Consider the following 27851-nt stretch of genomic DNA (forward strand, 5'->3'; position numbering starts at 1 on the left):
CGTCTATATTCGACAGGTCCGGTCACGACACATCCCCTCACACTCAAACGATTTCCATCCCTCAAAGAATTTGATCCACCAATAATCCCCAGAAGCCACACTATGGATCGAGACGCGGTCAACAGCAGAAATCTCAATTCGCCCAATTGGTCTAGTGGTATGATTCTCGCTTCGGGTTTATCCCGGCTGTTCAACAGCCTGCATGTGGGAGGTCCCCGGTTCAAACCCGGGATTGGGCCATTCATTTTTTCTCCTCCTGTCTCTACGAAGACGACATATTCTTTTGCTTGGGGTATTGCCACGGTGGTATGTACCAGTATGTAGGTAACGTGTGGTTTTATCACCGACCGATCACGGATCCTCGGCGCAACCGGATATTCACCTTCGGAGACGGTGGTTTTTTCCGCTTCAGTGATGTTAAGAGGCGGAATGCGACCGCTTATAGTAGACGAGACAAGCTTGGAAAACATGATGCCACGTATTGTCCACACGGTTCACACACGCACTATGTAGGTACCTGCCATAACCTATCAGGCACTCCTGTTCGGCTTCAGTTCTATCATAGGAACTACCTTCTCCACGTCCGCCATCCTTAAGTACTCTACTCTACTAGTACCACGGCTTCACTGGTACGTACATATTCCCGGGTTTTCCGCGATTCCGATTCCGAATCCTCTGCGGGTGACATAGTGTGATTGTACCATGGTTCCAGCCAAGCAGGGTAGGTATGTAGGTATTCAAAAGCCATCCATACCTAGCATGGACTACATAGGACATAGTTACCGTTCTACGAGTACCAGGCTCCGGTACCGGTACTAGCCTCCAAGCCGAAAAGAAGACAACCCCCGTTTCCTAACAAGGCTAGCATGAATCGATAACTAAGGCTGGGCCGCCGCAGTGCTGGGCGAAATGCCGTTCATCATAAAGTGCAGCCCGCCACCGAGTATTCACCGTAAAGTGGTCGTGGTGAACTCCATTCTTGGCGAACACTGTGCACGGATCTCTTGCTACGGTGGAGGCTTCTATCATCATATGTACTTATCCAGTGAGTTTCCAACCGTCAATATTAGCAACTGGAAACCCCAGGTGTGCGGACTGGACGGCCTCAGGGCGGAGGGCGGGGGTTACGTTGCTTTATAGACGGTGTTTTAACTTTCAAAACAAGTTTCGAAGTACCATAGAGTGTACAGGGAACCGTGATCTACGTAGCATGTAACGACGGCCCGTCCCGCGGTAGTTAGCCTCGAGCAGCAAGTTACAACCCTGTCCCGGACCAGGATCGCAGATGGAGAGCATGGAGGCCATGGAGAGCAAGCCGCGGCAGGGAGGGAGGGTGGGAGGGCTGTCGGTTGGTTGGCGCCGCACACGCGCGTATGGTCCGACCCACAGTATTCCATGTTCGTGAGTCGTTCTCACGGTGGATGGTGGCGGGCACGGGGCGTAGGAGCGCGGCACTTTCGCTGGACTGGCCCTTCCTCGGGGCGGCGGATTCCCGCCATGGTACTCGGATAGCGATCGGTTTCGGGATGAGTTAACGACGGACTACGATAGGGATAACCCTACCGTACCGGCACTGGCACTGGCAGTGAAACACCCCTTGGTGGTTGGAGCGAGAGTGGCGGGGTATTTCGCCCTATACATATACCTACTACAGCCAAGGTGATTTAGATTTATCATTTTACTCCTGTATATTTCTGTATATGTACTTCAGGACTTGATTCATTGCACTGGGCGAGACGCCCTCGGGCTTGAATGGGGCCTCAGAGGTAGGTAGTCCACAGCAATCGAAACCAGTCTCGAGTTCACATTATATCGCTCGCGGGTCTCCCCCATGCATGCAAATAACTGAGCGAGCATCGTCGTCGATTACTTCAAGAACTGCGATGTGACCAGTGGCGCTCAACAGACCGGGGGCCCATGTGGGCTGTGTAGGAGAACGACCAAGATACGGAAGGAATCAGTCATGTTTCTTTTTCTCTTTGACCTGATACCTCCCAGGCACTGGCGCAACAACGAACTGCCGGCGACAGCGCTTCCTTCATCTCTGCCTCCCGCGGAGCTGGCAGGGAAGGTCGATGAGTCGCCATAGTAGTCTGGACAGTGCAAAAGCCGTATGCGATAATAAATTGATCTCTCTCATCATCGTTCATTAAGCACCTCCTAGTACCCGCCCATCGCCATCTACAGTAAGATACCTAACACCTCCCGAGTCCCCACATCCCGTATCCTCCTCGCCCTCCTCCTCATCCATCCCTTAAAACCTCAGAGAGAAATATGGTATCACAAAAAAATAACACTGACTACAGCTTGCCCGCAAAAATGAAAAGCCACCCCCAACAAAACAAAGAAAAAACAAACGAAACTCGAGAGAGACTTGAAGAAGAAAAAGGAAAATTTTGAATCCAAAAGCAACCGAAAAAAACAAAAGAAAAAGAAAGAAAAAAAAGGTTAAAGTTGGGCCGGAGAAGGTGAAAGAAATAGCGGAGAGCCCGGTACAAATACACAGATAGAAAAAAAATAGATACAATCCGAATGGCAAACCAGGACCAAAAGAAGTAAAGTAAAGTGAAGTGAAGTTGAAGTTGAAGAAACAAACCGAAAGAAAAAAAACCCTAAGAGCGCGATAAACCCTCCCAGCCAAAAAGCGTTGGCAGCAGCAGTAAGAAAAGACCCGTACAAAAATACATTTCCCTTCCCAGGCCCCAAGTCAATCGATCCAACAAAAGCAAAAAACAAGGAAAAGCAGTTACCAGCCGAAATCAACGCCTTCACCAGCAGCGTCTATAGAAACGAATCCAGCCAAGGAAATCCATAGGAGCACACTTCTACAATTCGCTCGCAACCCTCTAAAAACACTCTACCAACTCATCCGGTGCCTCCACTGGACTCACAAGCTTGTCTGCATCCACTGCTCCGGCGCTCTCGCCGCTGAATCGCTTGCCACTGGCACACAGATCGGCAGTATCACGCTTCCGTGCCGCGCTCCTAAGTGCAGACACCATGCGTTCCTTGTCGTCGAGTCGTGCCCTCAATTCAGCAATCTCGTCGTCCTTTTCTTTGAGCAGTAGCTCAACGCGCCCTTCCGAAACCACCTCGTTCAGCCCTGGCATCTTGGTGTTGTGCGGGCTCCCGCCGATTCCGTAACTGGCCCTATTCTGTGAACTCCGGCGAGCCTGCAATAATCTCTTCTCCAGGGTAACGATATAGCGATTCCGATCACCAAGGTCCGCTTGTAGCGCGCGAACCTGTGAACTGAGCGAAGCGTTGCCATCGTTGTATTCGCCACCGGTTGAATCTTCGTCCTGGTCCGAGCCTGGGGTCGACGGGTTGATTGATGACGACGATGAAAGGCGCGCGTTCTGAGCCGGCTGCATGGATGTGCGTATTGAGAGTGCAGACATATGACCACCCGCAGGACCGATCATCGACGAGCGTGCCGAGTTGACTCCCGACGACTTTGAGCACAAGATCAACCGATTTAGGTGCTCGATGCGCTCCTTCAATGCTGTACGTGCCAATTGCATTTCCAGCAGCTGCTCTCCGTGCTACAACAAAAACAACGATCGTCAGTCATGCATGTTCCAGCCAAAGCTTGTAAAAGAAGGTAACATACCCTCTCGGTATCCTGTTCACGTTCTACCCTCAACTCCTGTTCTTCTCGTTCCTTAGAGTGCAATTCCTCTTTCGCCTTCTGGACCTCCAATTCGCGTCGTAGTTCTCCAATCTCAGCCCGATACCTTTCCAACAATGCCTTGCTGTGTGCATCTAGGCCCCCGGGGAAATCCTCGCCCTTCTTTGCGTGAGAGGTAATGTTGTTCCTCGCTCTAGCCGCAAATTTCAGCGTATTCATCGTCTCGCCGATGTTGGTGACATTGCCTGCACCACTGGCATTCGCCAATGGAACAGCAATCGTGCACAGAATAGAAATGATCGAGTTTCCGGAGAGCGCAGGCTGAAGGAGACGGGTGAGTTTCGAGTCACGGTACGGAAGATGGGAGCCATCCTTGTCTTTCTCCGCATCCTTTGACAGACGCGCGATGACGGTTCCCAGGGTCAGCAACGAACGGTTGATGTGGGCTCCCTCCGTTCGCCGTTCTTTGTCCTCCGCGGCCCTCTCCGAACCGGCAAGATCGATCAGCGATAGCGTGGACACCCTCACACCACCGTTGATGCCAGCACGGCGATTGTCCGCCATGTCCCCGTTGTTCGAACCCGCAACTCGCTCCCTACTCTCGACAACGATCTGAACCACCGCGTGCGAGCGCGAGGACCTCGCGTTGAACTGGGTACTGCCCGTTCGCCTGCAAAGATCACCCCGAGCGATCACCCTCAGCAACTGCGTAGGACTCTGCACGATCTCCTCCTTGAGTGGCGTGGCGTAGACACCCCTCTTTGGATCCTCACGAAGCTTGATCTCCTCGCCTTTGGTCTGCTGATCCAGCGGCACGAATCCGGTGGTTCCGGGTTGCGATGCGAGCAGGTCGTGTATCCGCTCGTTGTAGATTTCCAAGTAGCTGACTCTCAGCAGGAACTCCCGGTGCGGCGTCTCCCGAATGTACGAAAAGATATCCGTGACGGCGAGCGGTATTACACCCGGCGACGATGCCGTGCCCTGCATGCTGTACGTCTTTCCGGTTCCCGTCATACCATAAGCAAACACCGTTGCGTGGAATCCTTCCATAACCCGTCGCACCAATCGTTTCGCGCATGATTCATAAACCTGGGCATTATTGTTCTCCTGGCAAAAGACGTTGTCGTATTCGTACGTGCCGCCGTCCTTTCCCCGATATCCGACCTGCTGGCGCCGCCCATCCACAATCCAGTCTGGGCTCATCTGGTCCTCGGGTCCATCGGGACGCACTCGAACCGAGATGATAACGTTTCCCTTTGTCTCCTTCTCCGAGCCGCCGTCCCTCTCCTCCGTTCGCCCTCGTGGGAGATCATCTGCACTCGACGAAGCAGTCATCGTCGTCGGCATCGTCGAATAACTTCCGTTCGCGCTGCTACTCCTGCTGTGAGGGGGACTCGTGGTGTATTCACCGCCGCCAGAAGTATTGCTGCCACCAGACATGAATCCAACACCACTGTCCCTCGAATACCGACCGGCAAGGTTTCCCGAAGAAGGCATGTTTTTTGGTCGCATTAGTGAATCCCTGTTAGGAGTCGGTCGTGTAGGACTTGCGAGTGGTGATGAAGGCGTTGGTGGGCTCTTTCCGAATCGACTCGGACTCGGCGGTGGTAAACTTGCGATTCTATCGCCGTTACGAGGAGGCCGTGGAAATGACTCTGCTATCGACACAGCCCGTTTAGGCTGGCCTGGCCTCGAGAGTGATGAAGCCTCCAGCGAAGGTACACCTGATAATGGTCTGCCGAACGACCCGGACATCGACCGACCGGGTGACGACGGCAGCAGTGATGTACGTCGCATGGCTTGGAGGGATGGTTTCGGGTTCAGCGAGTTTGGAAGTGCTGGTAATGCTGAATTCGGTGGTTTCGAGGTGTTGTAGGCGCGCGGTGTACGCGGCATCGTCGTCGTCTGTGTGGCCATTTTTTGCGAATAAGGAGTGTGGTATCTGCTGGAGTTCTGGGGGAACGAAAGAAGGAGCGTCAGATGGAGGTCAGGCCACAGGGAACAAGCGATTGAAAGGGCCGCCCGTCGCACTCCAGGATAGGAAAGCTGCGGGATAAAAAGGTGCTGACACTAGGCAGATGGGGGGAGGGTGGACACGCACCTAATCCCAGGAAATCAATAATGCAATGCACAGGAGCCGAGAATGGAGCCAGGCCCGGGCACTATGCTATCCTAGCAAGTGCTCGAAGGGTTCCTTGGAAGCACGAGCTGCTGCTCTCTCACTGCTGTTCCCGTTGCCGTGTCGCAGACAGCTAGTGGTGGTTATCTGTTCGAAGATGCCGGTACAAAAGAGTGTCGAGAAGAGAGCGTCCGAACGATGTCTCAAAGGTGGTTGATGTGCCGATTGTGGACGGGGGTGATGCTAGAAGTGAGGCGATGGTGACAACGACCCCACGCTTGAAGCTTTGTCGGGGAAGATCTGAAGAAGCTCGGGAACCTTGTGGGAGCGGTGAAGAAAGTATCGAAGAGAGTGAACACGCGGCGTCAACGGTGCGTGCGGAGCGGATGAGGGGAGAGGAGTGTTGGGGTGCGCGTGCGTAGGCGGCTGGGAATCGGTATGTAGTTGTAGTAGTGGCAACAGGTGGAGGATTCGGTCGATCCGGAGCCGAAGGAGAGGAGGAACAGGCAGGAGGGCGAGGATGGGAAGGCGAGCGAGCGAGCGGCGTTGAGGAGTGGATATTGTTGGTGAAACGGGGGAGGGGGCGCGGCGAATGAGATGCTGTTGTTTTTCCCTCTTTCCCTGTGGCTGCGGATTATTGTTATGATGGTGGTGGATGGGGATGCAGCAGATGGCAGTGGGTGAACGGGATGTTGGTGTGGGCGGACAGCTTGGTGAGTGGTGAGAATTTCCCAGGTGGGCAGGGGTGGGGCCAAGCAGGGTCCAATCCGGGCGAAGAACCGAATCAGCAACTGGCCACTAAACCCAACGACGCAAAGCGGCCCAGGGCCCACCAGTACCCTTCAGGACGCCCAGACGAAAAACCAATCCACGGATACGCAGGTTTCCAGCCCAACGGAGGTCGGTGCTCAGGAGGGCAGTGAACGGAAGGAGATGCGTGGCGATCTTTTCATGAGGATATTTATCTGAACAGGTAAATATGGAACTCGATGCAGTTCGCATCGGAATGCGAAACGGATACCGCAATTAACCGATTGACAGCATCGCGATAGATGACGTTCGTTATAGGTCGTCTGGGCTCGAGCCGTCACGACTGGGCTTCTTCTGGAACCGAGTTCAGACTTCTTGAATGATGGGCTCGCCGTTTCGATCTGTTATCATACCTCCCTTCGTTCCCGGAGAAGTATCATCACAGAACCAATGGCACCTACGAAACGGAAACGTCCTCTCCACCAAAAAGCCTATCAAGCCCCCTTCCCCACCAAAAGCTCCGCATGACGAACCTTGAGCCGCCACGAGAGATACCATGAAATGTTCTTTTTTCCTGGGCCTCGATACGGAACAGTACCGTATCTTTGCAACTGCATACAAAAAAAAAGCACATGCAAGCACCCAGAGGCAATCATGCAAGTAGCCTGGCCACTGCTAATGGAAGCAATCGAAGGAGAGATGTCACCTCCAGTAGGACAGACGGGTTCTCCTTTTCCAACAACGTCACAAGAAGCTGATTGAGATATTTACAGGTCTGACTGAATGACTGAATGACAGTCTGACCGATCGACCGACCGACCGACCGACCGACTACTCTAGGTAGAGTACTTACTGGCTGACTGACTGAGTACCGACTGACTGGATGGCTGATACGTGAATTCACCTATGAAAATGACGCTCTACATATCATCCATGTATGTAGCATCAGCAAGAGGTATTTTGGGCCCTTGTCTCTTCACGATACGTCTTTTCAACCAATCACTCACATTCGAAAGGGGGGGGGATGGTGGGTGAGTGAGGACATCTGCCATCAAATCAATCGAATCCGTCCCCGCTTCTCCGAAACACCACCACCACATCAAGCGGGCGAACAGGAAACTCGAGCCAGAAACAAAAAGGAAAACCCTCCACGCCCCACAAGATTAAAACATCTAAAAAAGCAAAGCGCTCTTCGGATCGAGAGCTAGCCTTGTACAGAGTTGGGAACTTTGCTCCGGCACTGAAAACGAATCTCGGGTGCGGACCGAACATCGGCCTAGCTCGGAGAGACAAAAGACAAGACCTTCCAAACAAAAAACTCGACTGGCCCTTTTGTTTCTGCTATGAGGTAGTATGTACTTCTACTAGTGTGATGTAGCTCTGTACTGTACGCCTCGGTAATTTTTTCGAGTTTCCCCCCGCCAGCGTGGAGTCTCCAAGTTTCCATCCAACTACCGGTACCTGCGTCAGTGGTCCGCAGTCAAAGGAAGTCGGGAAGGAGCTTAGTTGAAGAATTAGCTCTCGTATGTAGTCCCAAATGCATCGCCTCCCTCCCAGCTTCCCTGCTAACTAACCATAGTCACCTACGGTACATGGCCCCCCACCAGTCCAACTCGCTTCTCATCCCCTCCTGCGCCGAGAAAAAAGGGGGAGGGGAACTCAACTTAGGGCCCTAATCTTCAGGGCATTACCGATTCGGAGCTTACCAACTTTCCCTCCCCCCAACGAACGCACTAAAAAAAGTCAAAGTCCGACCGACCTTCCCTCGCTCCCTTCACCGGGCATCCCAACCCAAGAATCCATCCATCCAAGGTCCAACTTCCCCCGCATTCCTTGAAGTTGCGGCCCTCCTCCATCCGCCGCCGTCACCCAATCATCCGCTCCAGGTGGAATTCGGAAAGTTTTTTATTTTTTTTGCTTGCGTGCGCGCGCCTGTATCAGGTGGACTCAGATCCACTGTTCAGATCACGGCGAACACCCAGCTCCAAGCCTCCTCTACCAGTGATTACTAGTACTCTATGTACTCTACTTGGGTCCAGGACTCCAGGAGAATTGTCCTGGTGGACGGTTGCGCGAAAGGAGGAGTATCAATGTCCGGATAACTAACGATGTACTACCGCATACTCGCGAGTCGCGATAGGTGTCTTACCCCACTGCCCGATGAGCTCAGTGCACTCACCTAGTACATACCTCTTACCTACATAAACAAGTACCACCTCGGCCGAAACCCAATTGCCAGATAACCAACCAGGAGATATGTTGGTTCCGCAAATCTTGTACCTGCAGTGGTCTCCTTTCTGTGAGAGTGTACCTTGCATGCGTGCAGCACTTTATGCATGCATAAGCAGGTAGGCAGGCCGGTGGGTGGGTGAGGAGATCGTGTAGGCCACGCCATGCCATGCCCCACCCCACTCCACCCCATGGCCGGGCTAGAGTATAGGTACATACGAGTTAGCGGAATCTTGGGGGCGAGCGAGCAAGCGCATGTAGAGTATGTAGACTCTGCTCTAGAGTACGGAAGGTAGCCACGCCCGCCCGCCGCCGAGGTGGGGAGGTGAGGAGCCTGTGAGGCGCTGGGAGGCGGTTTTTAGGGTTCTTACCGGCGTATGGACGCACTCTACATACATGCGATGCTCCTCTGACCACAAGGAATCAATGCATAGGTACCGTACATCAAGTACCTACATAAGTAGGATACGTACTTATTTATGGCGAGATCGCCGCCATGGACACGGTGAGCCTGCGTATGTACCTGCGTACCTGCGTACCTGCGTATGTACCTGCGTACCTGCGTACCTGCGTACCTGCGTATGTACCTAGAGTACCTATGGCAAGTGAAAAGTGAGAAGTGAGAAGTGCGAAGCACCCCGACTCGAGTTCAGCTTTCGGCGATGCCGTGGCCCCTGCCGTGCCGCAACCGCAACCGCCGACACTGATCCGAGCCTGACAACTACATCTCGATCGGACACTGATCCCCGTCCGCGATAATCCGAATTTCTTCGGGTATGTACATAGGTGGGGGGCATCACGATACACGCCTGACAAGTGAGGCGATTCGTTGAGGAGCTTTTGAGCTAACGGTGGCCAGGTGATGGATCATGGGGGCGAGTTGGAACTTGGTTAACTAGCCCTGAACCCTAGGCGACGGCCGACATCGGACATCCCTCTCGAGTGTCCACGACTGACGATCTTGGTCTTTGAAGGAAAGGAAAAGAGCACGCACGAACGCACGCACGCACATGCTATGTACTAGCAGTTACCGGAGAACTTTGCGCCTCTGGAGTCTGGATGGCTACTTTTTAACTATTACCGCCGTGTGCCATATGGGAACGAACGAAAGCGGTCGGCCGAACGAATATCCTCACCTCATGGGCACTGCGTGGCTCGACGTCGCGAATTCCGTCTCTACTTACTATGTATCTACGGTACTATGTGCACCGTCCGATACCGGTCGGTTCCCTCATCACTTGCTCGTCGTCGGATCTACATGCTAGGTATACAACAACTAACCACGGCCCGCAAATGGACCGTTCTCGAGTCCCCGCAACGCAACGTGGGATCGGCCCTGTATCGGCCCTGTGGCCTTTATGTAGGTATCGAGGAAATCGGGAGGAAACCTGGAAGGAAATTTCGACTGTTCGAGGGGCCGCCACTGGATGTCGAGTGATCAACCCGTGACGGACTCGTGACGGGACGGTGTTATGCATGCAAGCCTGACTCGGGTCGAGACTCGAGTTGATAAACGTCAATTGGAATAAAAGATACATCGCTATAGTAAAGCAAGTGCACGTCGTCAAGTCGCTAGTTATATTGAGAATAGGAGTGTGTGGACAATGTGAAACGAGAACGTGAAAACATGAAACCGCACAAGTTAGTGATGGAATCTAGACCACCACCACCCCACTATCTACACTATACAGTCAAAAACAATGGCCGCAAAAAGACAGAGTTGAAAATCATGCACACGCTCTGCCTCTGCCTCTGCCTCCTCAAGGGGTCTCACGACTCGCAGTGTTCGACATACCTAGTCCGGTCCGGACTGCAGTCCAGACTGGACGGACTGCCAAGATATAGTCCAGTCTGGTCCGAGGCTCAGGACGGGCGGACTGGACGGATTGGACTATGTCGAACACTGCTCGAGAGTCTCGAGAGTGGAGACTTTCCAGTCGAAGGCTCTAGAGTCTAGACGGCTTCGAGTCTTTTGTTTGGACTGGCGTTTACAAGAAGCACTGTGGGGGTTCTGGGGCGTGTGGATTGCTGTTGGGCTTTCACATTCTGTAGGAGCTGTTGGGACTTAGTTAGGTTAGACATAATCGTAGTAGGGAATGGGAAGCGTTGGAACTTAGGTCACGGTGGTGGCCCTGTGGGGAGCTCCATGTACTATTATCGATGCGAATGTATCACTCGATTGATAGCTGCTGGGCCGGCCACGTTCGAAACTTTTTCTTTGGGGACCACCGTCGCCAGCAGATTTCAATTATGACTCAAGTAATGGATATGATTTTATCCTGCCGGAGATACGTAGAGGTATGCATCACACCACCGGCCTCCTCGCCACAAACCTCAACCTGACATAATTAACCCACATCCCACCATCCTCGCGCCTCCCCACGCCCTCCAGGACCTTTTCCACCTCCTCAACCGCTCCATCCCTCTCCCCTTCCGGCAGACACTTTAACATCTCGTCCGCAAACAGCCTAACCCAGCCGCCCACACCTCCACCCTCGCAGCTGGTCAACTCCGTCTGCCTAAGCTCGGTCTCTACCAACTCGATGGTAAACCCGGCGCCCTCCAGTAGCGCGGAATACTCCGCCTCGGTCCCGAACCCCCACGGCGTACCCCCCCGGGCCATCGCCGGATTAACGCCGCGATGCACCAGGGCCGCAATAATCGCCGCGTGCACCTCGGCCATATTCCCGTGCGCGCCGCACTCGGCAACGAACGTGCCGCCGGGCTGGAGCGCGGCGAACGCGCGCGCGAAGAACGCCGTGCGCTGAGCAGGCGTCGTCAGTAGGATCCAGTGCAGAGCTGCGTTCGAGAATAGTTTTGTGTAGGATGGGAGGGGGAGCGTCGGCAGGGATAGCGCCGAGGACACGATGTACTCGGTGTTGGAGGACGGAGGGCACGCCGAGATCATCCATGCGGAGGAGTCGATGCCGGTGATGTGGGCGCAGAGGGGGGAGAGCGTAGAGGTTAGCGCGCCGTCGCCGCAGCCGATGTCCAGGAGCGTGTCTGCGTGGTTGGATTAGTGGGTGGTAAAAGGAGGGCGGGGAGAAAGAGTACCATCGGGTTGTAGGTCGAGGAGGGATATAACTCTTGTGGTGAGCTTCGAGACGAATGGTGCGACAGTTGTGCCGTACGTGTGCGGGTCCCAGTTATCGACGACGGGGGTGGAGGCTGGGACGGATTGGGCCATTGTGTTTTCGGATTGGAGGATAAGTTCGTGGGGACGTGCTCGAGGTATTTATTCCTGAGTCAAGATACGGAGTACTGATGTGGGGAGAGAAAGGGACGTGCATATGCAATGTTGACTGTTTGGGCGAGTGAGTCAACTACCCACAAGATATCACTCGCATATGTTGAACATGGGGTTTCCGTCGGCCACATGCGGGCATGAAGGGTCACTCGATTCTCACCTCGGAATTCGGAGTTCGGAGTCTTTTGCGGGGGGGGGGGGGGGAGTGGGATGCTCACCGTCATCTCACGCAGCCCCCACCGGGCCCACCAGGCCACCGCAGCGAGCCATGTTTTTTCTGTGTACCAGGGACGATTCCGGCAGTAACGATGTGAGAAAAAAGACGTGGATCAATGGGGCGGGCGCCGGGCGATGAGCTTGCAAACGTTAACCAGCTCGGTTTGTGCCTGTCGGTTTCCATTCGATACCGGATTTCGGTAAATAAATGAAAAAAAAACAAGGGCGCGGCCGGTCTCGGGACGCATGCCCATTCGCTGGATTCACACCCCAACAAGGTACCTATCGCAAACGGACCTCTGTAGTTGGTGAGAAGGAGGGAAAGGGACAGATTCGATTTCTCGGTAATAGGTAGAGTAGGTCAGAATGAAAGAAACTTATTGGAACTTTTCGCGATTGGGGTCTTTGGTTATACCCCTCCTTTTTCTTCTTTCTCTCTTTCTTTTCTATGGTATATGGAGGTGTTCGTCGCGGAGACAACCCACCCCCCCGGCCCCGGCGCCTCGGACCCCCCACCTTCGCCTACGACTTCCGACGGAAGGGGAGCGAGTAGTATCTATCGCCAGGGACCTTCTTGCCGAAGAAGAAGAAGAACTCAAACGCGCCCTGTACCGACTCCTCGGGTTGAGGCACTCGGCACTCAGCACGACCAAAACTCCCGAGTTCATTGTACCTCCTACGTAGAGTACCAGGTAGTTATCTAGAATCTGTTGAGTTCTGCCACGGAGGCTGTGTCTCAACGTTCGATACTATGCTACAGAATGACGACGGCTGACTCATCATTCCGGCTGTTTGCCAGATGCTGTTCCTAGGGGGGAAAGGGAGGTTCGGGAATTTCCACATCATATGTATTACAAGAAAAGCACCGTCGTATGTGTACTTTTTGGGGTTTGCTGGCTCAATGATGTTCGCGGACGGGGGGGGAGGAGGAGGCTCTCAGTTGAGCTCGTTTGTGAGTGTGTATGTCGGTATGTAGTACATGGTGATGGACTGCCTAAAGCGGTGTCGACGGTGCCGGCTCACCGTACTGCGTTTCCTTAGGGGAGCGATTCACGATGCGACTGTGGAAGGAAGGAGGTGAGAGTTGACGGATGCAAAAAATGTCGAAATGAACGACTGTAGTAGGTATGTAGTGGGTAGGTAGCACGTGGGAGGATGGGTAGTTGTAGTAGAGTATGTCGTTGATGGATGAAACATCCAATCGGCAGCGCTATTGTGTCTTGTGTGGACGCGACCCAGGTCCAAGCACATGTCAGCTATACCTAGTAGTGTGGCAAGGTATATGTAGCCTACCAATAGTTTTCGTCAGGTTCAAGGGTTGTTTGGTGTGGGGTGAGTGGGGGGTGGGAGGATTCTTGTTTCAACGACTCAAAGCGGTTCTAGGATGCACTCGGCGAATCTGGACGAGCCACGGGCCACGGTATTTCACGCACAGCATATCACTCAAACAAAAACTCCGAATCCGGCGTTTAGACGGGTATTAGTTCCGGAGGACCCGAATTCTTCCACCAGGGAGTGCTGAGGCATGCCGGTGTCGTACGGTCGGTCGGTCGTGCGAACTGATAAGATGCTGATCCCGCCAGTCATAAGTACGGCCCGAGCGGGAAAGTGCGGACGACGTCGTAAAGAGCGAGAGACGCAGACACGGACATAGGCTCATGGCATATGGCACATCGCTGAGGATCGTGATGGAGGCCCAGAGCCCTCTTGCAAACGCATTTTTCCCCCCATCTCTGCAGCCAAAGAGATTTCTGGGAGAGATCCAAGAAAAAAATGGAAGTGAGGTAGGTAGGTCGGAAAAGTCGATACCTCCGATCCATCAGGCAGAGCTCACTCCGACTCACTCGTACGGTGTCATAGGTACCGCACCATTTCTTCGAGATCGAGCGATCGGGCGTTGACATTGTGAGTGAGATGCACCATTGCAATTCCACTTATCCCCCCCGCCCCTCCCCCCACAGCCCGTGAGCAGTGCCCCTCAAAATTTTTGCAAAGAGGATCATAACAAAGTTGTAGGCAAGATTGCTTACTGCTAGCATGCACCCACTCTATCTACGCGTCCTCACAACGTCCGCCACGATTGGCCTTACCCATTTACCCGGGGGGCGTGCTCGCCCTGGTATTCAACGCTATATATATATATATATATATACGCGCATATAAAACCTGAGACGTCAAGCAAACGGATTCCGTGAGGTTATGTCGCCTTCATCCGACATTGGCGATTGCTGCGGGTGACTGCGCCGTAGTGTTCCCGTCCAGCTGCATATCCCCAATCAGCTCCATCTTTTCACCGAAGACGCATCGCCAATGGGCACGATCGTATTGCATACTTACATCACCTACTACATGTCCACCGATATCGCCAAACGCGTCTTGTGCACCTTCCGTACATAACAGCGGACGGGCTGAAAGAGCCACGACTGCTACCGGTATGTAGCATGTAGGCAAGTCGGGGCCTGACGATGGTTGTGGATAGCTATCAAGGTTTGAAGAAAGTGCGTCTGGGGAGAAAAATATCCTAGCGGCGGGAGTGTCACGTCCCGTTCACGTCCACAAATGTGGTTCGCGAGAGCGGTTCAACGTCAGTGCCTTATGCCTGCCTTAGAGACATACATATGTGCATGCAGAGACAACGATGTAAGCCTTGAGCTGGTGGAAATTTTGATGACGTGCGTGGCCGGTTTTCTCTGCCAGTGATAGGCGCGTATGTTGGGCGGCGGCGGCGGCGGAATGGCCTCTCTCCTCGGGACTGGCATCATGTCGGCGCCGCAGGAGGGAGTCGTGTTGAGATCGCTTTCTGTACACCCAGGCAGCCCCCAAATTTTCAAACCATCGCCGTCACAATGGCCATTTGAAAATCGGATAGGCAACAAATCCGGAGATCTCCAGTGCCGTGCACTAGTGTATGCAAGTTGGCATGACTCCGTAAGTACCCGGTGGGTCGATCTCCCGGATCTAAATCGCCGGCAAGGAGCGTCAACAGCTCGGTGATAGTTAGGGTTGGGTCGAGCCGGGGGGCTATTCGGAAAAAATAAATAAAATAAAAATCGAAATAATAGTAAAAAGTGTTATTTTTTCGTATTTTTTGGATCATTCCGGCTATGGCGGGGCCACCACACCATCCGAGCGAGCTAAGTCTGTGTATAACAGTAGCTGGACAACTGTACTGATCATCCATCAGCCGATGCATATCTTAAACACTGCGAAGGCATTGTTGTGGCGAGCATGAGGACACGATGGAGGGGCATTACCCCGCGCTCGGTGATCGTGTTGGACAGCTGTAAATGCACTATCGAGTGATGCTCAGATTTCATGAACCAGTGTGCCGATTGTGACGAGCCATTTCGATGCGTACTTGCCAGCCAATATTAGTAAAAACCGACACGGTGCTTCGGGGCCTACCAGCAACTGTATCCTTCCTATGGTGCCATAGGTTTCGACCGATAAATACCAAGAAGTACTGAGGGGAAAAACACACCCGCTCCCCCCCGCCCTCGAAATGCATCATCATCACTGCATTCTAAAAAATGGTGTTAACCAACCAATCATAACGGGGGCGGCTTGGATGACAATCGAGCCTATACCTAGGTCCACATTGGGGTATCAGCATGGAAAGCAGCAGCAGCCTCTTAATCGTCAAATGAAAGCTGATGTCCCTATCAATCAATCTCCCCCCCTCCCCCCCCGTGAATGGGGCTTGATTGGACTCTGACGTAGATTACACGCACGCACTGCATCCTGATATCAGACTGGCTTCCAGCTCCTGCAATTGGCGTATGATCTCCACGGAGCTACTGAATCGATCATACGCCTTGGCTAGCGGCGACTGAAATTCAACTGGGCGGTGACCGGGCAATGTATTCGGTAGTTTGGGAGGGGGTGGATAGCTAGGCTGAAAGAGCAACGCGTCTATTGCATGAATGCATGAACTCCCGAACAGCGAATATGCCCCACACGAAGTCGAACCTGGCGCCACTCATACGATTCCCCGTGAGGCTGTCCTGCGAAATGGTTGGTGATTCGAAAGTTCGCAGACTGTCAACAACGTGGCAATCGAGGTCATTGGTAACTGCCTCTCCACCGTGCGGCATAAGCGCTGGCCGGCCAGAGGCACCATGACATATCCATCACGCACCCACCGTGGCTAGTCCTTCGCGAGCCAAGCCATTCCGGGGTGAGCGGAAAGTAACAATTCCTGCTTATGCAGGGCACCTTTAGGATATCGGAGGCGGGGTCGAGCGAATGACCACAGTACACGATCCAAAACTGCCGCTCAATTGAAACCTAGAAAGAGCGTCACCGCAATGTACCGATGGTCTTGGCTGATGTGCCCCTCCGGTGGGTTTACCGTAAAAAATGAATTGCTGAGTGCAGCGTTGGCGGTGGAGGAAATCCTCAGCTTTTTTTTGGATTTGGATTTGCTGCATGGCGTGATACTATTATCATCGACATCATCACGGACTTTCAAACTGGATCCTCCGGCCCGTGAGAATTTCCATGTATCGCAGCCGGAAAACTCCATTTGAAGCGGGTTATCTGGGAAGAGGGTTAGATACCGGGAGATTGAGTTTTATGGAAGGATTTGAAAGTCATCATACTATAGATGGACAAAAAGTCGGTGGTGTGCAACAAATTGCGACAGGTGTTCATCGTGTGACGAATTCTGCCCGAAGATGCAGAGCACAATCGATGAGATATCGTGCATATATTCTCACGCATTGCTGTATCGGCCGCGGGGGGGGGGGGGGGGGGGGGGGGGGGGAGGGGGCAGCTGCAAACAATCTTGTGTCTGGCTTAGAATAACAAACGGGATGTGATAGCGGTGGCGCAATGATTCGTTTTTCCTACACGTATGAGACGGTAGTAGGAGAGTGAGTATATTGCGGTCATCAAGGATGGTCCATGTTCCCTCTCAGGGGAATCTGCCAGTTAAAACAGTCTCCGCATGCGTCCGATAACCGCCGCCAAAGGGGACGATTTTCCGCCTGGTACCTAAACGATAAACTCTGCGGGAAAGGCATTGGGAGGGGAGTACGAATGTATTAGGGGAGTAGCAGTGTCGCTCACCGAGTCGCGGTGAATCGCCAAAAAAAGACGGTTGGATAGGTTGTCGAGGATACCCACGTAGGTAGTCAACAAGTCACATCACGTTCCGTGGATTTGGGGGGAGGGGGAGGGAAGGTGGAGCTCGATGTACCCGTTCGTCGGCGAAGAGACGGATGATGCACTGCTGATCTGGCTGGCAGTTGTGTGTTAGCCACGCTGAAGCTGACGGATAGAAGGATGGTAGATAGTATTAGGTACGTAGGTTAAGCGGTGGTGCACGGTTTAGCCTGAGCCTTTTGGGGCCAGCAATGTCGATGGGAGCGCGGAGACTGACTGGACGACGCATCTGGGTAGGGGGAGGGAGAGGAGATGGCGGGCATCGGGGAGAGCAAGAGTGTGCTGGACGGTATGTGGACAGTGAGTGGACAGCGGGCGGACAGTGGTCGTTGTTGGTGTTGTTGTTGTTGTCGGGGAGGAAAGAGGGGCTGGAGAGGAGTGGAGAATCGGCGGCGATGATATGTCGGATACCCCGCGGCCAGGTTTAGGGGGGAAGCAAAACAAGAAACATGGGGGGGGGGGGGGGTGAAACCAGTGGGCGTGGTCGCATGGCGGCGGGAGATGTGACGGGATGCAGCTGCCGAGCTCCGGACGTGCATAAGCAGATTAACTATATTGGTGGCCACTTGCATGAACTCAATGGAGACCTCGAGGCACACAAGCAAGCAAGCAAGCTTTGCGTGAGGGGAAACGGCATCTGCTCACTTGGGTAGAGTATCAAGTGCTTTACTACTAGCCCGGGCGAAGAAGAGCCCGAGGTCGTCCAGCGGCCTGCAGAGCGTCTGCTTCAACCGCCGCCACCGCCGCCACCGCCGCCACCGCCGCCGGACGGAGCCATAGCAAAGCAAGTAATTATTGACGGCGGGACGTTCCCCGAGCTCCGCATCGATCGATCGATGGATTGATTGATTCCTTGGCTTCCTCCGTGCGTGTCTGGAGACTGGCCGGAGTGCTGAGTTTTGACTGCACTCATTTCCTTCGAGACGCCTACCCTACCGAGTAAGTCCTTGGTTGAGTACTTCTTACCTATACCGACCGTAGTATCATAGCACGCATATACTGCTCAAGGGGCCCCAGCCACACCCACCCTAGCTGTGGCGTGCCGACTGTGGCGAATCCGCACCACGCATACACGAGCACTAGTCAGCGGTTTGCGGTGTGCGGCCATCGCCCCACCCGCACAAGTGCCGTGTCCGTCTCCACACACTACTGCAGCGTGGATAGGGGCCGATATTGTCGACTGCAGCAGCGGCGTTCGTTCGGTATACGGTATTATACGGTTCATCTGAGAAGTATCGCACGCCGCCTACCCTCCACCACCATCACCACCACCACCACTACCGAATTACCTATGTACGTAGCTGGTCTCACAGTGCCCAGAATTGGCTCTGCTTGGTCCGTGGCATTGACCCCAAGGGTGGCCGTGGATCGTTCTCGCCGAAGCGGATCGATATTGGTTCGGCGGATGCACGTCTGCGTCCTGTGCGGGGAGGGTGTGCGGTGGTCCAATAACCGCCAAAGCTCAGATGATCGATGATGCTTCGTGGCTAAGCTTCTGCACATGTGCATTGCAGCCCCGAATGGTGGTGGATTTTGCATCGTGTATGGCCACAGCAAGATACCCACGAACTGCACTATACACTATTCACACCTTTGCTCTGACAGTATGCGTCCCTCCCGTTCGTCCCTCCCGTCCGTAGCTACATGCCTCCGCAGCCATGGACACGACTGAGCGGGCGCTGTGACTCGCCGCTGCTTGGTCAATCGCCCGGTCGTCTCTACTTTTAGATGTTTTTCCTCTCACCTCCCACCTCACCTCTTGCTTTCGTTCCTTCTTCCTCTTTTTCTTTCTGTATTCTAGCTCTCCCCTTTCTTTCTTCCCCCCACCGTCATCGTCGGTCCTGACGTCTCCGGACAATCCTGGCAAGGCCTAGCCAGTCAGCCTTTCGTCTAGCCCTTTGCTATCCAATTGCACTCCTGATGATCCCCTCATTGCTCCGCTGCAGCTCCTGCTGCTGCTGCTGGTTTACCCCCTTCCCCCCCTCTTCTCTTCACCCCCCAGTCGTATCTGATACCGTGTTTTGGTGCTACTGTGCCCGTGGTGGTGGCCTTTCGTCTCCGTCTCCGCAGGCACCCCGGCCCGGCCTGCCTGCAAACCTGCTTCACCTCCATCTCTTTACCTTCGCCCTCGTTACGTTACGCGTCTCCTCAGGGACCACGTAAATCTTCTGCTTCCTCATAATTCTTTCATGCTATGTCACAAATATCTCCACCGAGCCCGTCCGGGTTCAACCTCCTAGCAGTTCACGGGCCAGCAACTATCCCGTATTTATCACAGGCCTCGGACGGCCCAACATTCGAATACTACCAACAATCGTAAATCAACAGCTTCATATCAACATCTCGTCAACCTGCGTCTTCGCCCTCCAGTTCCTCTTCCTCCTCCTCATCGACGGCAGCCTTTATCTGTTGCACTGCGTTAAAGGCAGACCTTCCTCCCCCCACCCCCGCCCCCGAGGCCATCTCAATCCCAGCTGCGAACCTTCACGAGTGTTGCCAACAGAGGACAGTGCTAAAAAAAAACATCACTATCCATCCTATTACAGCCGAACACGAGCTTTCCACCCCCCATACACCACGGCAGAACAGCTACCCACGGTGACCTCCCATCCTCAGACTGGGTCTCTTTGGCCCTGCGTCTGCCGCAATCGAGGAGCCTTCAACACACCTCCCCGTTCATAATGGAGGCGGATCAATTTCAGAGAGCGCCACTCCCTCAATTGTTCCGGCCCGGTTCGATGCATCCACCGGACAAGCCAAGATATTTCAACTCTCCGTCTCCTGTACCTGCCAGACGGATGTCAATGACAGATGCCGGCCGGAAGCCAATGATGCCGACACCACCAGCGCCCGCTGCAGCTTTGGATCTGGCCAGTGCTTTTCAACACCTCCCTTTCCAGCGGCTCAAGTTCGTGTCCAATGACGGGCAACCTCACGCAAAGAGGCGTAGGATAGCAGCTGCGTATGTGTTAACTCCTTATATGATTGGTGATACCAAAGGGGCTCCATACCTAACGTGAAAAGGGACAGTTGTCGAACATGCCGTAAACGGAAGACGCGATGTAGCGGCGAGAAGCCAGCATGCGAAACTTGTAAGCAGAACCGCCAGGAGTGCCTAGGTTACACCGAATCAACCCCGAAAGGCAAAAGCCCCCCACGCCACCATCATCAGGGCCAAATTCGAGATGTCGAGATCAGAGGTGGCGGAGGAGGCGACATGGAAAATATATCTTCTATTCACATAAAGCACGCCCAAGAAGACATCCCATCGCGCTCCCCAACCCCAAGGAGCCATCAACGTCATGCCTCGCAGCCAACGTTCCTGCCCAGCCATGTGTCGATAAAGCCCGAGGAATCCCCAGCATCCTCTCCTAGGTTGCACAGTCCCGAGTATATCATCAAAGAGAGCAATGCGGAGGATTCGGAGCGATCTGAGCATCGTTCAGACACGATTCGGGACTTTGGATTGCCGGATGATGATGATGATGGTGTTCGGCAAGAAGTGACGAGTAAGCCCCAACCTATATACCGCTGAGCAGCAGCACCCAAGCTAAACGCGCAAACAAGCCCCATTCCTGGAGACAACATCACAGCAGCGAGGCAATAGGATCCCCTACTTTCGATACTTCGGGCCGACAGCGATTGTTCCGGGCTTCAAGCAGATGGTTGTCGAGGTCAGGCAACCGAAGCCTGTGTACTCACAGTCGGTCAGCTCCGCTTCGACCGTCGGCTCGCCACCCTCGAGCTATGACTGCGCCACTCCGATCATGCTGTCGCCATCGAATCGGGACTCCGAGGACGGTGTCCCGTTTTACGAGCCCAGCGAGGCCGGACCGGTCGATCCGCTCATATTCATCCTTGTCGACGAGTTTTTCATTCACGTTGGCGCCAATTTCCCGTTTCTCCGTCGAGATGTCTTCACACGTGACGTAGAGGACAAGAAAGTTGACGCTTTACTGGTTGACGCTGTTTGCGCAGTATCGGCACGGTTTTCGTCGCACCCGCTGTTCAGGCGCCACCCTCCAAGCGCGGCAGGCAAACATTTCTCTAACCGCGCCAAATCATCCGTGGTCGAAACGTTCTCGTGTCCGAGCCTGCAGGCGGTCCAGGCTTGCCTCTTGTTGGCCTATGCCGAATTTGGAAGCAACCGAGACAGTGGTTTGTGGATGTTCTTGGGATGTGCGATCAGGATGGCTCAGGACCTCGGCCTTCATAAACTGGATGGAATACACGACGATGGTACGAGGATCATCGCCGAAAGCAACGCAGGCTGGAGCAGAAGCCTTTCACCGACGAACAGAGCGAAGACGCGGATCGACGGCTCGGAAGCCGGAACTTTCCAGGAATTTGAGGGAGCCGACGACAAGGAGAGGACTGATACCTTTTGGGCGGTTTACTTTCTTGATCGAGTCGCCTCTTCGGGAACCGGAAGGCCTGTTACCCTCAAAGATGCCGAAATTGAGATCCATATGCCACCGGTAAACGAACCTCAGAGTGATGATGAGTACCCTCATCCGTTCCGCGGCTTGATCCATATTATATATCTATACGGTATAGCCACGGACAAGCTCAACAACATCAACACCAGCGGTGACCCCAACCAAACCATCGAAGGGCTCAAGGGGCTCTCCGAAATGGCTGAAGTCTTATACCGTCAACTTCCCGGCGAACTTCAATTCAGTGTCGCCAACTTCCAGCACTATGTGAAGATCAATCAGTCTGCGGTATTTCTGTTGCTTCACTTTTGGTTCCACGCACTCATCGTGCTCCTCCATCGTCCCAACGTCCTTCAAGGAGTCGACGGGGAACCTCAACAGCTTTTCCCGGAATCGAACGAGCTGTCAACGTCCTCGGCCAAGACGATCGTCGACATCTATGCTTTCGCCGAAGCGGTGGACGCGGATATGAGGTCGGTGACAGGCAATCCGTTCAACAGCCAACCGATATATATCGCAGCGTGCGCGTTCCTGCAGGAGTCTGCCACGCACGGGCTCATCTCCAGGACCCTGTCGACTCCGATGGATCAGGATTTAGGCCAATCACTAGTCTCCGCCGGCAGCGCTGTCACCAATGCGGCTAATCTAGCTTCGTCAAAGCCACGAAGGAACTCTTCCAGCCACTCGCTTCTCGCCATCGCATCCCACGAGCATTATCAGCGTTGCTACAAGGCACTCAAGGATATCGAGCCGTATTGGCAGGGGGTCAAGTATATTCTGGCAGTAATGGACCAGAAGGCCAAAGGCGTCGTCGATCCGCTGCTTTATATCCCGGACGAGGAAATTGAGAGCGTTGAAGTGCATCAATGGGGACGTAAAGTCTGGAGTCTTCTTAAGCGGCGGGAAAAAGTAGTCGAACCTATTGGCGAGGGTATTGGAGTGCCAGAGATGCTTGCCCGTGGAAACTCGGAATTCCCTGACGAAGGTGAGTCTTGGATCCCCCCCTCATTCACTATCATACCAGCCGCCACTAACAGCCATCGAAGCAATCGGACTATCCATGACCGGCTTCACAGACTCGGTGAACTCGACCTACAACGTCCACTACCAGCAGCACCCGGAGCGTCCGCAAGCAGCATTTCCCTCGTCGCCGGCTCCCACGAATGCAGGCCACCACCAGCAGCAACAGCAGCAGCAGATGGGGCACTCACCACACTCGACACCCTGTTCCTACGCGAACACGCACACGCCGCTCACCACGGCCGCTGCAGTAAACCCGGGGGTACCGATGAGCACCGGCGGCGGCGGCGCATATCTGCAAAGCGGTGGTGGTGGCGGCGGGTTCGACCAGCGAGCACTGGCCGTAATCTTCGATGCCGGCGGGTCCTCGCTCGAAACGGGCGTCGTCGATCTGGGAATACTAAGCGCCGAAATGGGAATTCCAGACTGGTACACGCTCGAGTACATGCCGCATCCGGTTGAGGGCGGAGGAGGAGGAGGCGGCGGCGGCATGGGCTTCGAGCAGAGGAAGTCGGATGGCCGCGTGTGTCAGTGGTGAGGTGGGGGGATTTTCGATTGGAGGGCGGATGAAGGAGGGCGGAGGGTGCAGGGCGGAGGCAGTGGGACGTTCATTCTTCTCTTTTTGTGGCAGTGGGAGGTTTTTTTTTCTTCTTCATGGGAAGGGCTTGGGTGGGCGTACGGGTTCTGCTTTTTTTTCTTTCTTTTTGGGTTTACTTACACTCCATTACTTTCTTTTTTTCTGCATTGAGGGAGGGGGGGGGCGATTTAATATTCATACCGATGTATCTAATGGCTGTGGATGGTTGGAGAGGGGGGAGAATTGGAATTGGATTACTGCTTTTTTATTGCTTCCGAATGCCGTTTGCTACATTCTTCATACCAGCACAGCACGATCTTCTAGCGGTTCTTGAAGGCTATATCGCCATCAGATATCGCCTACAAAGGTCATATTTCCCAGGGAAAAATTACTGGATATCAAATGTGGTATGTTATTAAACGAAAGAAAAAGCAACTACAAATAATAGATAACCCACCCAACCAGACCCCGTCACAACTCCCGCAGTTTCATGTGTAGACAGGCCAAAAAGACAAAATAGGTACATGAAAACATAACGCGCCTCAGGCTCAGTTGGCCCATGTCGATATATAGTAGGCAGTGTGGTGTCATTCCGCCTCCTCTCGCCAAGATTATAGAAAATTAGGTATCGTATCGTCGTGCCGCTCAAAAGATTATCCGCAAATGAAAAACACCCCGTCTGTTCAAACTTCAATCTTCAAACGTCAAACAACTGCCGCTTCACCGTGCATCACTCCGGACCTCGGTGCCGTCCCGGGTGCATAACCAGCGTGATGGGGATGTGTCCGCCCAGCATCGTTCAGTGTGATGTCATTAACACCGTGGCCGTGACGTCCATGCTGTCCCGCCGTGGTGGGTGCAGATCCGTTGAGTGACGAGCCGTGATTGTGGGTGTTGTGGCGGCCATTCCCGACACTTCCGAAGCCTTCACGGTTTCCCGAAGCGAACCCGCTCACAAACATGGAGCTCGAGTCACCAGGCGCGCCCATCACGTTTCCGCCCGCGACGCCCCAGCCGGCGCGGCGCGTGGCACACCCGCCGCACCAGTCGCGCATCTCGTCGCCAGTGTAGCCCATTCCCAGCACCTCCTCGTGGCCGCGGTTCGCACCGCGCTTCAGCGGAACGTGGTTCCAGCGGAAATCCCAGACGCTGGCGAAACACATCCGGTAGGAGAGGATGGCCATGAAGATGCCGATCAGTGAGCCCGCGAGGATGTCGTACCAGTTGTGCGACATGTCCAGTGTCAGCGAGCCGACTATCAGAGTTGCGGCGATGAGGGGCGTGACGAAGACTAGGAGCTTCCAGTAGCTCGGGTGGTAGTTGGAGAAGATCTTGAGGTGCGCGTTGAGGTAGAGGGACAGGTAGAATAGGCCCGCCCAGGCGGCGACACTGTGCCCCGACGGGAAGGATTGTAGCGCGTTCGCGATCTCGTCCTGGCGCTTCTTGTCGGCATGGTCGCGGCAGATTTCAGTGGTGAAGTACATTCTTCTGTAACCCTCGCCGACAGTGTTGGGTCCAATCTGTGGGTCGCAGACGGTCAGGAAGTGGGGTCGCATTCCCGGGACAACGAGCTTGACGATGATTTGGATCGTGGCACCGGTCATGACGGAGTAGATGACTCCCATACAGCCGTTGTTGACATTCCAGAATGAGCCGCGCTGGAGGAAGAAGCTTCCGCGAAGGCGGGTCTTGGGGACACGCGCTCCTGGGGGGTAGTAGGTGCCGATGCCGAACAGGTTGATGATCACGATCGTGAGGATGGGAGTGAAAACAGCGATCATGGCATCGGCGATGATGGGAACGTACTGGCGCCGCTTGGGGTGGGCATAGTCCACGTTGACGACGGGACTGCTCGCCGATGTGGGATCAGAGGAAATCGCGAAGTATTTCTTGTATGGAACCGGAGACCACATTAGGAGCCAGAGAGCAATGGCACCGAGGAAGATAAACCTTTTTTCCACCCATAAAGTCAGACATGGCTAGTAGAGTGTGACACAGTGGAGGGAGACAAACGCAAGAAGGTCGTGCCAGTAGAGCTTAAACCAGCCCTTGAACCCAGGAGCCGGTCCATAAGGGTCGGCCCAGCCGTCTGAAGCCTGTGCTTCCAGATCACGGTGGGATGATCGTTTCTCACGGAGAGCATTGGGATCATTGGTGCTTGCCCGAGGTGTTACTGCCGAGGAGGGCTCTGTATCATTTGTAGGATGCCGCGTAACCGTTTCGTTACGGTTGGGGCGGAAGCGGTCAAACATAGCTGGCAGTGGAAATTTGAAGAGTATGGGCGGGCGGGTGGGACACTGGAGGAGAATGTTTGACGACAAAGAAGCTCGTAACAATGGGCGCACGAGCCGTGCTACTTGTAGGACGGAGGGCCGGCTGAGGTGGAAGCCGGTTTTGTGGAGTGATGTAACGCAGGTATGACATCACTGACCAGGTTTAAGCTTTTTTTCGCGAGGTTGGCAAAAAAAGAGCCGCACTTTAATGACGGGGTGCGAGATATGGTCGGGGACGCCTATAACCGATGGAAAAACACCCCCAACTTTGACACCTATCTCCTCTACCAAGAAGATTTTTAAACAAAAACTCTCTATCAATCTATAGAGAATCGTATGGCCGTAATTTAAATAACGTCCGATTAATTTTAAGACGCGTGGTTGTGGAGGAGAAGAATTTATAAAATAAATCATTTTGTATGGAGGCCAACCCAATGTCCCTCCCCTGTCATCACCCGATATACCCATGTTTGCACTCAATTTGCCCATTCTGGGCCCATTCTGGGCCCATGGACAGCCAATCAGGTAGTCAAGAACCATTTTAGGCTCATATTTGGTCTGAATAGGCCTGAAATGGAATTAAAAAGCCTATTTTTGCGAAAACAAATCTCAGAAATCGCTATTTATTACCAGATATCAGCCGAAAATGGAACTAAAATGCCTATTTTTGCCAAGAAAAATTCAAAAATCGCTATTTATTACCCGTTTTGTAATTAATTCGATTTTTCCACGAATGTCCCACCCTATCGGCTCTAGGAGTCCCCAACTACAGAGTATTTGCCAACCTTGCTAGCTGGGCACCTCCCCACGATTCATCAACTGGTACATAGATCCAGGAACCATCATCCGTCTGACCACGTGGGTGAGGGAGACCGCAGAGATGCATCAGTTATCACTCGGTGACGACGCCTGCGATCATGATCAACCTCCAGATACTCAAGCACTAGAGTGCTCAAATGGCGCTCTGCTGCTAGTAATCCGATAGCATTGAGGAGCTCCACCCACTAGAAAGGCTAAGCTAAAAGATTTTCGAAGAGTAGTTCACATGCAGACATCGTTTTTGACAGACACGCCGATGTTATGTAAGTGTTCTGGGCTATTTATTACGCTTGAATGATTACCCAAACACCATTCAACCGATTACGGGCGCGCAGATCAAGGTATCTGATAGTGTCCAGATTACACCGTCATGAAAACTCACCCGCACACACCGAGGCAACTTGGCGCTAACGTCCCCCCCAGCCGCACAACCTTCTCCATTCATCTTCCTACTCTAGTCGGGCGCCGCAAATGGCATCTGAGCCGAATGCGACCCGCTCTATGCAGCTGCCTAAGTGGCTGACGTTCATAGTCGGTCACTGGATGTGGATCACTACTCCATCCGTACATATCACGGTTCTATGCAAACGTTCCCCGCGCCATTCGGCTAGCCAGCTTTCGATCCCACGGAAAATGATATACCTCATTTGAGCCCGCGGCCATTCATGCTGCGCTATTCCGATGCATTTGGTTCCACGCACATCGGCAAAAAAGGAAATATGGGAACGATCGGCCGCCCAATTCGTCTGGCGATGGAGAAGCCCAAATCGGAGACATCCCACAAATATCGCAGGCTCGTCGATGCTATCATATTACTACTCCGGCAAATCATTCATGCAGAGTTTCGCACTGAAGCGACGATGGTCTACCGACGATGCCAGCGGAAAATCTAAGCGCAGACAGACTCCGGCGCTGCCGCGTTTGTGAGGCACCACCTCCAACTCTCACCGTCGTCGATCCCCACCTAGGCGATGGCCCGAAACGCCTCAGCAAGTCGCAAACGTCAAGTCCATTGAACCGTCCCTCGACACCCTGAATGATAAACATTCAGCATCTCGTTCCTGGACGATAGTTTTACGTACACAATTCAACTACACAACCCCGCCGGGACGAATCGGTGAGCCGATTACTTTATCCACCTCACCCCCAGCGAGGCTTCGATACCGATGCACATTCCGGTACAAGCGATTTGTACTACCTTACCTTCTAGGCAAATCCTCCTACTTACCTTCCTCCCGTGTAATGCGCGTCTGAGGCGGGGGGGGGGGGGGGGGGGAAGGGGGGGTACCGGAGCAAGTCGACGTGACACCCACAAGAGAGGACGTTACTCGGCGTCTATACTGCAATTTCTAGGCGTAGACAGGTAGG

The 27851-nt window shown here is 53.8% G+C and overlaps 4 protein-coding genes and 1 non-coding gene across 5 annotated transcripts; 2 read left to right on the forward strand and 3 right to left on the reverse strand.

Annotated features, from left to right (window-relative positions):
- The first annotated feature begins 140 nt into the window (after nt 1–140).
- BZA05DRAFT_t1 lies at nt 141–239 on the forward strand. The gene has a single exon. It is a non-coding gene; the product is annotated as a tRNA-Pro (tRNA).
- A 2607-nt stretch (nt 240–2846) lies between these two features.
- On the reverse strand, nt 2847–5548 carry BZA05DRAFT_330487 (kinesin motor domain-containing protein; the record flags this gene model as incomplete). Its single annotated transcript, XM_051480538.1, has 2 exons — nt 2847–3545; nt 3614–5548. 2 exons carry the CDS (start codon nt 5546–5548, stop codon nt 2847–2849), a joined length of 2634 nt encoding a protein of 877 aa, XP_051344260.1.
- A 5401-nt stretch (nt 5549–10949) lies between these two features.
- Nucleotides 10950–12174, reverse strand: BZA05DRAFT_10282 (S-adenosyl-L-methionine-dependent methyltransferase). The gene is made up of 3 exons (XM_051478488.1): nt 12137–12174; nt 11784–12031; nt 10950–11732 (listed from the first exon to the last, which is right to left on the reverse strand). Exons 2-3 carry the CDS (start codon nt 11914–11916, stop codon nt 11035–11037), a joined length of 831 nt encoding a protein of 276 aa, XP_051344261.1. The 5' UTR covers nt 11917–12031; nt 12137–12174; the 3' UTR covers nt 10950–11034.
- A 7606-nt stretch (nt 12175–19780) lies between these two features.
- Nucleotides 19781–23438, forward strand: BZA05DRAFT_10373 (fungal-specific transcription factor domain-containing protein). The gene is made up of 4 exons (XM_051478496.1): nt 19781–20320; nt 20389–20867; nt 20926–22779; nt 22841–23438. The coding sequence occupies exons 1-4, from the start codon at nt 20040–20042 to the stop codon at nt 23350–23352; spliced, it is 3126 nt and encodes a 1041-aa protein (XP_051344262.1). The 5' UTR covers nt 19781–20039; the 3' UTR covers nt 23353–23438.
- Nucleotides 23439–23671: 233 nt separating this feature from the next.
- BZA05DRAFT_469928 (phosphatidic acid phosphatase type 2/haloperoxidase) lies at nt 23672–25783 on the reverse strand. The gene is made up of 2 exons (XM_051487871.1): nt 25405–25783; nt 23672–25341 (listed from the first exon to the last, which is right to left on the reverse strand). The coding sequence occupies exons 1-2, from the start codon at nt 25641–25643 to the stop codon at nt 24096–24098; spliced, it is 1485 nt and encodes a 494-aa protein (XP_051344263.1). The 5' UTR covers nt 25644–25783; the 3' UTR covers nt 23672–24095.
- Between the last annotated feature and the right edge of the window lie 2068 nt (nt 25784–27851).

The sequence above is a fragment of the Tricharina praecox genome (assembly GCF_024521635.1).
Source record: "Tricharina praecox strain CBS 144465 chromosome Unknown BZA05scaffold_1, whole genome shotgun sequence".
NCBI lineage: Eukaryota > Fungi > Ascomycota > Pezizomycetes > Pezizales > Pyronemataceae > Tricharina > Tricharina praecox.

Coding starts and splice junctions, on each gene's coding strand:
- BZA05DRAFT_10282 (XM_051478488.1), bottom strand. CDS start 11,916: ATGGCCCAATCCGTCCCAGCCTCCACCCCCGTCGTCGATAACTGGGAC. Junction 11,733..11,783: donor CCTCGACCTACAACCCGATG/GTACTCTTTCTC, acceptor CCAACCACGCAG/ACACGCTCCTGGACATCGGC.
- BZA05DRAFT_10373 (XM_051478496.1), top strand. CDS start 20,040: ATGGAGGCGGATCAATTTCAGAGAGCGCCACTCCCTCAATTGTTCCGG. Junction 20,321..20,388: donor AGGCGTAGGATAGCAGCTGC/GTATGTGTTAAC, acceptor GAAAAGGGACAG/TTGTCGAACATGCCGTAAAC. Junction 20,868..20,925: donor TGTTCGGCAAGAAGTGACGA/GTAAGCCCCAAC, acceptor CGCGCAAACAAG/CCCCATTCCTGGAGACAACA.
- BZA05DRAFT_469928 (XM_051487871.1), bottom strand. CDS start 25,643: ATGTTTGACCGCTTCCGCCCCAACCGTAACGAAACGGTTACGCGGCAT. Junction 25,342..25,404: donor TACTGGCACGACCTTCTTGC/GTTTGTCTCCCT, acceptor GGTGGAAAAAAG/GTTTATCTTCCTCGGTGCCA.